An 11,001-nucleotide genomic window follows, 5' to 3' on the forward strand; every position below is an offset into this window, starting at 1 on the left:
GGACAAACGCAGAAGGTGGGGCAAAGCAGAGGTCGGGGGACTCACTGTTGTGAATCCGCTGAAAGGCATAGTTGGTGGGGTTGAGGATCCATTCTCCGAAGTACTCCACAGCCTGAGTCCTGGCCAGTTTCTCAGCAAAAGGAGTCTGCCGGGGACGTGAGGCTAGAAAGGAGCCAGCTTGGAAAGCTACCACGGGCCGCGGGAAGAGACGCAGGGTACGTGTGTGCATCTGAAAGCCCTGCAGCACGTTGGGGGAGTTGAAGAAACGGACCATGGCCACTCTGGGGAAGAAGGGGATGGTGAGATGACCCGAGTCCCTCGCCCTGCAGAGCAAGGATCCCTACGACCCGAGGCCTCAGACCACCTCCCACAGTCATCATTTAACGGGCTTCCAACAGCAAGGGGAGAGGTATCTTAAAGAATCATCAATCCCCTTGTTCACGCAAGGTCTAAGAGGCCTGAGAGTATGATTATTTCTTCTGTTTGCTTTTACTAAGGTGGCAAATGTAACCAAATATTATATACATTGTATACATAAAGAACCTCTGGCTCAGGGCAGTCATCTGTCCCAAGGTCACTGAGTGAGCAGAGACCAATTTAAGAGCCTGTGACTGTGGGGTTGGCTTGGCTGTACCTGGTTGCGACATCCACAGAATCCACATCGTTGCCATAGATGAGTGGGTTGAATTCAGTGGAAGGTGTAGACTGCAGGTCATTAGAAGGCCTTCCCAAGAGAAGAGGGATCTCCTGGCCTTCGTGGAATTTCTCCAGATTGAGGATGGGCTGGGTGTTGAGACTCATGCTGGCGAGGGCCTGCGGAACAATAAGAAGTCCCTCAGAGAAGGCAGATTTCTGGGGCAGCCAGCCAATCTCAATTCCTAGAAAAGGACCTTCATCTTTGAAACAAGAATCCAAATATTTTAACCTTTAGAAAACAATCTGAATTATGAAATCTTCAGCTTAAGCCAATCTGACTCAGGGCAACTTGATCAAACCTGAAGTCCAAGGCAACAGTTTTCAAATTTGTTTTAGCTACAAAATCTTGTTTTTCAATTGAAATCTATGTAGAATATAATATAAACAAATGAAACATGTAAAAGTAAAGCTTCTCTGAAGGACATAAGGAACCCAGAGCCTCATATGTTCGGGGGGGTCCCAACCTAAATCAACCCTCAGAGGCTCCATGGGGCAGTTTGAAAACCACTGGTCTAGCCCAGCAGTGTGTTTCTTAAATGTTAATGAGCATAGGAATCACCTGGGGATGTTGTTACACTGCAGATTCTGATTCAGTATACCTGAGGTGATTCTGCACTTTTTAACAAGCCCAGGTGATGCTAATGCTGCTGGTTCATGGACCACACTTTGAGCAACAGGGGTCAGAATACAGGATCCGTGAGCTCAAAAATCTTAGCTCCTACAAACATTTAAAGTCCAATATCATGTATCAACCTCTCCATCTCATTAGTCATACTAAAGCAATCACCAAGGATGAAAAACACAGCAAAGGAAGACAGCTAGAGAACTTTCTGAACTTGCAATCCTCACCAGACTCTGCAGTAACAAGATATCGTATTACATCAGTAGTGATGAATCAAGTGAAAAAGAGAGAGGGATAATACAAAATCACCCATTTATATCCAAACAGATTTCACCTAGAGGTATTTCTTCCTTCTTTTTAAAAAAAATTTATTTATTTATTTATTTATTTATTTATTTTTGGCTGCATTGGGTCTTCACTGCTGCGTGCGGGCTTTCTCTAGTTGCGGCGAGCGGGGGCTACTCTTCGTTGTGGTGCGTGGGCTTCTCATCGCGGTGGCTTCTCTTGTTGCTGAGCACAGGCTCTAGGCGCACAGGCTTCAGTAGCTGTGGCACGCGGGCTCAGCAGTCATGGCTCGCGGGCTCTGGAGCTCAGGCTCAGTAGTTGTGGCACACGGGCTTAGTTGCTCCGTGGCATGTGGGATCTTCCCGGACCAGGGCTCGAACCCGCGTCCCCTGCATAGGCAGGCAGATTCTTAACCACTGCACCACCAGGGAAGTCCCCACCTAGAGGTATTTCTAAGAACTGAGACAACACAGAGAGAGATTCCTGAAGACCCTTCAAATGACAGATTCCTAAAAAGAAATACAGAGCTGTCTACTGGTGGTCCTACATAACACACACAGCAGCGCAGAGGACCAGGGCCTCATCACACTTTACCTTCAGGTACTGTGTTCGGCATGCAGAAGAAGAAGAAAATCAATCAATGAAAAATGTATTTAAGGGTTTACTCAAAGAAAGGAATTTTTGAAGAAATGATTCTATAGGGACCAGAGATCAATTCAAGAGGAAAACATAAAAGGAGCCAGATTATCCAAACTACTAACTCCCTCCTGTAACACTGAGAGAATGCTCCAAGGCCATCAAGAATGGCAGATGGGACAAGCAGCAGGAAGTGAAGGGTTGTTTTACACAGCATTACAAGGATTAGAGGGTGGGAGGGGACACACAATGAATTAAAAGGAATCTAAAAAGCCCTTTTTGAGATTCACCCTGCAACCCAGAAATGGGATACATCTCTTTTTAAGCCCACCCAAGGCTAAGAAAATCTACTCCACTTGAAGTCTGAAAGGAAGCTGGCTCTTACAATAGCTGTCCGCCTACAGCAGCCCTATAGCCGCTACTGCTCCCCTTCCTTTTCGTCATTCTTCACCTACCTGTTTTAAATGTTTTTTCAACTCTAATGATTCTGGCTCTGGCAGGATAGGTAGCAGTTCTGCATTGGTGGGGGCAATCACCTGCACCAGAAGAAAGATAAAAGGCATGACCTTAGAATTAGTTGCTCCAAAGTTTCTCTTACATAAAGGTAAGCAACAAGAATAGGAAGTTATATATACGGTATTATTATATATATGCAAACACATATATCATGTACACACATATAAAATACACACATACACATGTATATGACACATATACACACCTGCAAGGAAATATTATACCTAAATGTTATTGGTGACTATCTCTAGATAATAGGATCATAGTTTTTATTGACTTCTTTATACTTATTTGCATTTTCTAAAGTTTTACAGTGAACCCATATAAGGGCTACCTACCGAAGTTTCAATGTACTCACACCGCAGAGTGTTAATATACTTTTTTAAAGTCTGCAGTTTCTTACTAGAAACTACACTCCCAGAAAGCCATTAGATGACCTACACCATATCTAATAATCCTGCAACCGCAACTGCCCTACTGCTCTTGGAAGATGTGGGGAAGCATTTAACTCCAGCAAAACTAAATCTTTTAATTCTTTTGAGTCCTAACCAAGGGTTTGTTAAGCCAATAAAGTAAAAGCAGTATGTTTTAAAAAGTTGTTTCAATGAGTCTCATAACAGCAATCACCCACAAACTTAGGAACTTCCTGGGAGTAATCTAGAAAACCAGAACACAATCCTATTCTAGACCCTACAATGCCTCAGCCAAGAGCCTCACCCTGCTGCTGTCCAGATCCACCAGCCATACATCGTCAGGCATTTTGAAGTCCAGTTTGTAGAGGAAGAAGCTGGCAGGGACCCCGATGATGTACGGTGTTGGAGCCAACAGCAGCTGTGGAAAAGACAAGAAACAAAACCAAAACCTACTGCGATCACATATTGAGTCACGACTTTTCCTAGATAAGGAAAATGCAGGTCCACAATCCCTCTTCCAAATCCTTGAAGGTAGATGTGTTTCAAAGTTCAGAATTTTTCAGATTTTAGAAAAGTAATAGTGCATATTCTACATATTATGTAGCACCTGCAGTGGTGTAGCCAGCAGCCTATAATCATTATATTAACTGTGATAAATAAAAAACATAAATAGTATAGGTTTTGCCACCAGATCAGTTCAGATTTTGTAGACAAATAAGTTATAACAAGGAATTCAGGACCAGTAATGATTTACAACTTCTCTGGGCATTGAGCCTTCGCCCTCAGAGCTGGACAGAGTTGGAACAGAGGTGACAAAGCCAGAAGACACCTTGAGACTCACCTGTTCTGCAGACGCCATGCAGGTGGGCAGCAGTGGGATAACAGGAAACATATACTCCAAGGGATAAATCATTGCCACAAATGCCATCACAGACATGGAGAGTGCGTTGTAGTCTCGGGACTGCAGCACCACCTGCAACGAGCCACACCACAAGGGTTACCCGACAGGAGAAGGTTTGTGAGAAAACAGCTTCCCACGCTACAATTTAGTTTCTGTTTCACCAAGCCTACGGCTCTGGGAGTTTAGTTTCCACACTTATCACTGCCTCACGCCTCACCCTGCCTGCCGCCTCCCAGTGCAAGCACTGCAGTAATTCTCCCTTGAATCACTCCTTTGTCATCCTAGTTCTTGTACCCCTAAATCCCAGGGTCACTCACTGGAACAAAACGACTGAAATTTTCAGAGAATTAAGCTGGTGTAGTTAAGGAGAATTCAACTGAGTGTCAAGCCCTCTGAATATATCCCACACGATACTAGTACCTTAATTCAACCCACACCAACTGAGTACCCGTCGTATACCTGGTATCGTGTTATCTCCTGGAGACAAGATGATGAAAAGGATGTAGTCCCTATCCTCAGAGAACTCATGGTCTAGCCTCTGCCACGTTTCAAAGCCCTTGCCCTAGAACAGTCTAGAAAGCTGGCCCTCTCACCTTGTGTTCTAACAGGATGCAGGTTAGCACCTGAAGACAGGCATCCACACCCAGAAGTTCCAAGGGGAGGTGCAGTGGGAAATCCACTAGGGTGAATCGAGAGGGGTCTGGAAGAGCAAAGGTCAGAGCCTGCTGGAGCTCCTGGGGCAGGACCTCAATGTCCACTCGCTTCTGCCCTGAGACGGGTACTGGGGAGCGCAGCAATCGATAGATCCAGGCCTCGATCTCTCGAAGGTCGTGCAGAAGGGCACTTGACTTCTCCTCCACTAACAACGCTCCCGTGAAGATGCGCCACATGGTGCCCCTGAGCAGCAGACAGCAGGAAACAGACACGTAAGCACTGGAGCTGACACCCCGCTGCAGCCCAGCGTAACCACAGAGGGTCTAATGACAGCAGCTGGAGAAGCCCACCCTTTGGTCTCAGCTAGGATCACAGGGTATACGTAAGAGTAATGACAAGTGCAAAAACGTATACATAGCAAGGCTTAGCTGTCCTGCCCATCGTGAAACACCAAATTCCTCAGCACCACTCCAAACACGATCATGGAAGGAAGTCTAACTCTGCAGTAGTCTTTTGCTTAGCACGGACTAACACGAAGTGCTTAAGGAGGTCCGAAGGAGCTCAGGCTCTAGAGGAAAATTCCTACGCCCCTCACAAGCCAATTACACCTCAACTCTAGATGCCGCCCCTCTCTTCTGAGCATAAGCAGTGAACCGTACCTCTGTATGCCTCGAGGGATGCCCAGTTTCTTGCCCAGCAGTCGCTCACTACAGCAGTCCACCAGACGTTTGAGGGTGTACAGACACTCTCGGAAGGTGGAGAAGAAGGGGTAATGGCTGAGCACACACAGGGACGTCAGAGTGCTGTTGCGGGAACGGCTCTCCGCCTTGGCCCGGCGTCTGCCCCGAGGAGACTGGTTCACATCCGGGGTAGAGTCGGCACTTGGAGGCTGCAGGGACGGGCCACTCTCCGAGCTCTCGGCGCCAACCTCTTCTGAGATGCAGGTGGCATGGGGTCCTTCCTTCCCACGGGACCCTGCCCCGGCCTCCCCCTTTTCCTTAGGCATGCGCTTTTGGAAGGAGCGGTAGAAGTTAACACAGATGCCATAACGCGTGACCCCAGTGTCCTTGTCGGTGAGAGTGAAGACAAAAGAGGTGTCCTCGCGCAGGCTCATGCGCCGTTGCCGCACACTCAGGCAGCCCTCCGGCTGGCAGAAGAACACGACGTCCGGGGGCAAGGGAAACTCGGCGTGATCCTCTAACGGGTATCGCCGTAGCAATTCTGGAGTCTGGGCCACGCTATCACTGCTCGGGTGCCTGGAGAACAGAAAGACAAATTCAGCAGCCTGAAGGGACAGAACGCCCTTTCAAATTTTAACCACAGTCAAGAAATAAATGCTCTTTTGGATAAAGAAACCTAGCTGCAGGACCTTGGAAAACATGCCACATTTAGCTATAGGCTAAATGAGGTCTGTGCTGCCATGAAGATGCCCACCCTGAAATAAAAGGAAAATGGCGACAATAAAATTATCACTAACACCTTGAGATGACTAGCATCTTTCAAGGTGTATTAGCTAATGAATTCCCAAGAGAGCATATGTAGAGACAGAAGGAGTACAATGTACTTTTCCTTTGTTCGAAATAAGGAAACTGAGGTGTATAGCGTATATTTGCTCAAAATCACAAAGACGCTAGTTAAGAGCAGAGTTTTGCTCTGTCTCTGTTCCTCCAGGCCAACACTCTCAATCTACCTGTTTTGTTTCCCTTACTGGCAGCAAGGTTCCCACCAGGGTGAAATAATAGAAGAAGAAAGAGATATGCAGGGCTTCCCTGGTGGTCCAGTGGTTAAGACTCTGTGCTTCCAATGCAGGGGGCAAGGGTTTAATCCCTGGTCAGGGAACTAAGATCCCATGTGCCGCATGGCATGGCCGGGGTGGGGGGGGTGGGGGGGCGGGGAGAATGAGATATGCAAAGCAACGTGGAAATGGGGAAGGGAAATCATCACAGATTTTGTGGCTATCCCAGATGACAAGACAAAAATCAGTCGCTTCTTGGTTACCTGGCCCCTACGATCACTAGGTAGTCAAGTAACCGAGGACAGGACTTCTTCTTTTGCACCATGGTTCCGATTCATCAGTTCATCTCAGAGAAACTTCAAGGCACCAAGCATGGAATCGATGTCCCCAGGAGGAATTCTGATATTATCTGAAAATCCAAGTCTAATAGGAAAAAAGTACTGATAAGATCCATTGCTGTGCCTAAGGGACTCATCCCTCTCAGCTTCAACCCAGCCAGGGACATAGGTCAGAAGATCTTCCATTTTAGTACTAAAGATAGGAGAACATGACACTTTTCCTAGCCTAGAGCTCTGTCCAGGCTTAAGAGCTCACAGAGTCAAATGTCAAGAAGTAGGATAAATAATGGCTCACCTCTCCATCCCTACAAACCAGCTCATTTCCAGCCTCACCCCTGGGGCTGTTTCTGTTTCTGAAAAACAGGCCCAGTCGGTCTAATCTGGACTCAGTTATTATGATAACAAAAATTAAGTCACTTTCAGGACTGCTCCAGGGTGGATCAGGATCAAACCAGACTCTCTAATCAGAACTAATCTGCACTCCTAGCTCTAGGTGGAAACCTAATTATTCTCTGTTCCAACATTCTGCATTCAGCTTGATGTGAAATTACCATATAGTCTATACAGTTAATTGCACTCAGACAGTAACAACAGCTGGCTGCTCTACCCCATGTGATCTCAAATGAAGAATATCTATGCCCCAATTGCTTCATCTAAACCATTTTTCTCCCCTCTTCAAGCAAGAAAGGGGTCCAGTGGCTACTGCTACTGGCTCTGCCCTTGGTGCTGAATCACAGTCTTCCACTTATATTCTGGTCCCAGGATTCGAATTAGTAATACAATATACACAGATGAGGCCTTGTCCTTCTTTATCTTACAGAGATTAAGAATTAGATGCAGAAATAACAGTATTCCTGCAAGGACAGGGAGAGGTGCTCAGAGGAATTTCTAAGCCATAGTCCAAAAATTAGAAAAAGCTTACATGTCCTAACTGTAATTTATTTCCTGTTGGGTCTCCATACACTCCTCTAAACAAAATGTTTCACTCCGTGACAAGGTTACTTTCAGTGCTTCCAGTATTCCACCTCTGTGCTCCACACGTAGCCACACTAAGACCTTGTTCACTATACACACAGAGAGAATCCCATTACATGACACACACCCTCACACATCACTCTCTTCTTTGCTGCTGCGTGCACTCCCATACATACAACGTACACACTCTCTGTATGCTTAAGGCTCTATTTGATTTAGATGAGAAGCTCTATCTTTTTTCCTCTCCTACTTAATAATTAAAAAAAAAAAATTTACAACACCTCTCAAATCCTCAAAATACTTCTCCCTCCTTTCTCTTGCTCCCAATACAGGACCTGCAGGTAATAGGATTCAGTTTTGTCTCCATAGCAACTCTGGCTCCAGCACTATTTATAGCAGAGCCACCGCCCCTCCCCTGCTTGGGGACCGCACAGTGCTATCAGCTGCTACTCCAGAGTTGGTCAATGCCCATAATAATTCATTCTCCTTGAATCTAGAGACACCTCTTCCACTGATAGCACCGACTGATGTTAGGTCATCTTCTCCCCCATGTGCCTTTAGTTTGCACTTTGTCTTAATTCTGGATTTTGATAGAGATATCTCCGTTCTACACAACGAAAACCAAGTTCCCAAGCTTGCAAAATACTCATTTCTAGGCATCACTACCACCCCAAAAGCCCTTTGGGCCTCTCCACTGCTACGGACTCATAAGCATACTGCAGAACGTGAGGCACTGCAGTATGGACTGTTAGAGAGCAGAGTTCAGCTCCTCCCAAGCAGAATGAGAAGGGGAGGGAAACACAGAAATGAAATGGGAGATGGGTAAAAGCATAATTCATTCTCTAAAGAATTATATGGAAAATGCCTAGTGAGAGCCAAAGTATCTTAAAATAAAACAGAATTTACAGGACCAGAGCTCAAGGCTAAACCTTGAAATCTAGGTTTATGTTGAAAACCAGGAGCCCTTTCCAAATAAGAATCTCAAAGATCACACCTGAAGCATCTTCTACTAAAATGCTAGGCATCAGGCCTCTATCCTTGGTGGGATCCCAGCCCCCTCTCCACTGAGAATCACCTGATAAAACTGAAATCATTATCATGCACTACAGTGCTCACCTCCCTCCAAAGCCACAAGGACCCAGAGATCTTGTGACTATTCTAGCCACTAGTGATAGGATGGATTTTTAGTCTCAATTTATATCTCATCAACAGCCACTGCCTTTGGTTTTTCAGATTGCAGAGATAACCAAGGCTTTTCTTCCCATTCTCTCCCCTCTCCCCTCCTCACGAAGACTCTAAATTCTCTCGCATTACCTATACCTCACACTCTGTCTTCACATCCACCCACTCTGCCTCTTGCCTCAGCTACATTTACTAACGTATAGATCCTCGTTCCTAGCCCCTACAATTCCAAAGGCATCAAGCTCAAAACGCATACCTATCTGCTGAAGTTCTACACAACTACCATCCACTCCATCCACCGCTTTAAATTATCTATGTCTTTTCAGCTTACAAATGGCCACATTAACCAACCCTTTGGATTCGCCCCTCATTTTGGGCAGGATGTCATAGTAAAACCACAGGAACCAGAGAGCGATATGACATCCTTGCTGACGTGAGCACAACAGGAGGCTCTCTCCCCTCCACCGCCTCCCCAGGCAGTGACCTTGCAAGCGCATCAGCACAGACTGGTCCAGCGTGGGGAAGAATGAGAGTAAAGAGGCAGGCAATAGGCAGGGTTGGGGAAGAGGGGAGGGCAGGAACAGGAGGACGAATTTAGAGGTGCACGAGGATGGGGAGGGAAGCAGCTGCAGGAAAAACTGAACGGTGTCTCGACTCTCCAACAAGCCAATTTTGAAACACCAAATTAAAAAAAAAAAAATTTTTTTTTTAAGAGCCAAACGTGCTGAATTCAAACCCTAACCAAAAATAAGGCGCGCGGGTGCGCGCACACAAATACACACACGCACATACACACGCACACACGCGCGCCATGTGGTTAGCACGGCTCGGGCCCCCGAGCTGGACAGCTCTGGCCGCCCCCTCACCTGCTGGACAGTTCTCCCCCGCCCCCGCCCCGGAACCAGGACCGCCCGCCAGCCCCGCAGGAATCTCGCCCTGCAGCCGCGAGCTGCGCCTAGGCTCGCAGCCCGAACCCCCTCGGCGACCCGGACGCCCCCACCTCTAGCGCCAGCCTCTTCCCTACGGACCCCTGATGTCCCTCTCGAGACCCTACGCCCCCTCACACTCCTTTAGGGCCTCCTTAGAGGCCCCTTCGCCCTAGAGCCCCTGTTTCCTCCCAGAGTCCGTTTCTCCCGGGGAGCCTCGTCCCAAACACCCTTCCGGGGCCCCCAGCGGCCCGGACCCTCCTACCTCCCGAGCCTCGGGGTACCGGCCGGGTTCGGCCAGACGTCCCCCGGCAGCCGAGCGTCAATCGCTCCTCTGCGCGGGCGCCGCTCGGACCGCGCGCCAGTTCCGCGTCTGCACCGTGGGCCGTGTACCACTCCGACTCGGTGAAGGAGGGGGAGGCTGAGGGGCCAGGGGCCGGACCATTCACCCCCGGGGGGACAGGGCTGCACCAAGCCGAGCGCTGCAGGGTGGAGCCGGCCCTCGAGAGAGAGAGACGGCTACGCACACACCTATGCGTGTGGAAGTGGGAACGCGATGGGGAGCGCTGGGCCAGCCCAGCGCCTCTACGTGACAAGGGGAGGACCCAAAGGAATACTTTTTGTTTGGGTTGCGCAAACGTTTTAATTCGACACGGAAATAGAGCCCATTTCGATGAACTGCGGATGAATCTGGAAGCGACGTCTCAAGATAAGCTGCCCTAGGACTTTCTCACCGTTCCCCTCATCTCATCTCCCTCCCCCGCTCGCGCTTTGGAAGTGCCCAGCCGCGTGGGCAGGAAAGCCGGCGACTGCGGCGGTGGAGCCTACCAATTCAGGGGCGGCGGGGGGACTTGAGGCCGGAAGGCGCGGCCACGGCATCTCCTCCACCCGGTGCGCTCGAAGGCAGGGGGCGTGAGCGGTGCCCCGGTGCGCGCTGGGAGAGGGAGTCCAGCCCTTCCGCGAGGCTAAACCTGGGACACAGCAGCCTCCTCCTGGCCTCTGGGGACTTTTCTCGCTGTCCCACAGGGCCTGCGGGCCAAGAGGAGGGATTGTTGTACCTTCTTAAGTATCAACGGAAAAACCAAGGCATTATACCCGCACGCACGAACACAGGTGCACGAC

General features: G+C 48.5%; 1 protein-coding gene across 50 annotated transcripts in view; it reads right to left on the bottom strand.

The window, feature by feature from the left end:
- The window catches only part of MADD (MAP kinase activating death domain), a 40,441-nt gene extending 30,043 nt beyond the window's left edge, over positions 1-10,398 (bottom strand). For 15 of the 50 annotated variants that reach the window (XM_057552683.1, XM_057552681.1, XM_057552696.1 and 12 more), the window contains exons 1-9: positions 10,145-10,396; positions 6,722-6,881; positions 5,383-5,979; positions 4,663-4,966; positions 4,010-4,141; positions 3,473-3,586; positions 2,695-2,775; positions 635-813; positions 46-281 (exon numbers count right to left, since the gene is read on the bottom strand). In XM_057552683.1, the coding sequence (XP_057408666.1) occupies positions 46-281; positions 635-813; positions 2,695-2,775; positions 3,473-3,586; positions 4,010-4,141; positions 4,663-4,966; positions 5,383-5,979; positions 6,722-6,783 (1,705 nt within the window). In that variant the 5' untranslated portion in view covers positions 6,784-6,881; positions 10,145-10,396. Of the gene's footprint in view, positions 1-45; positions 282-634; positions 814-2,694; positions 2,776-3,472; positions 3,587-4,009; positions 4,142-4,662; positions 4,967-5,382; positions 5,980-6,721; positions 6,882-10,144 lie in introns of all 50 variants that reach the window. The other 35 variants (XM_007181197.2, XM_057552706.1, XM_057552688.1 and 32 more) reach the window with 4 other exon arrangements.
- Positions 10,399-11,001: the final 603 nt, after the last annotated feature.

The sequence above is a fragment of the Balaenoptera acutorostrata genome, chromosome 9 (genome assembly GCF_949987535.1).
Source record: "Balaenoptera acutorostrata chromosome 9, mBalAcu1.1, whole genome shotgun sequence".
In the NCBI taxonomy this organism is placed as follows: domain Eukaryota; kingdom Metazoa; phylum Chordata; class Mammalia; order Artiodactyla; family Balaenopteridae; genus Balaenoptera; species Balaenoptera acutorostrata.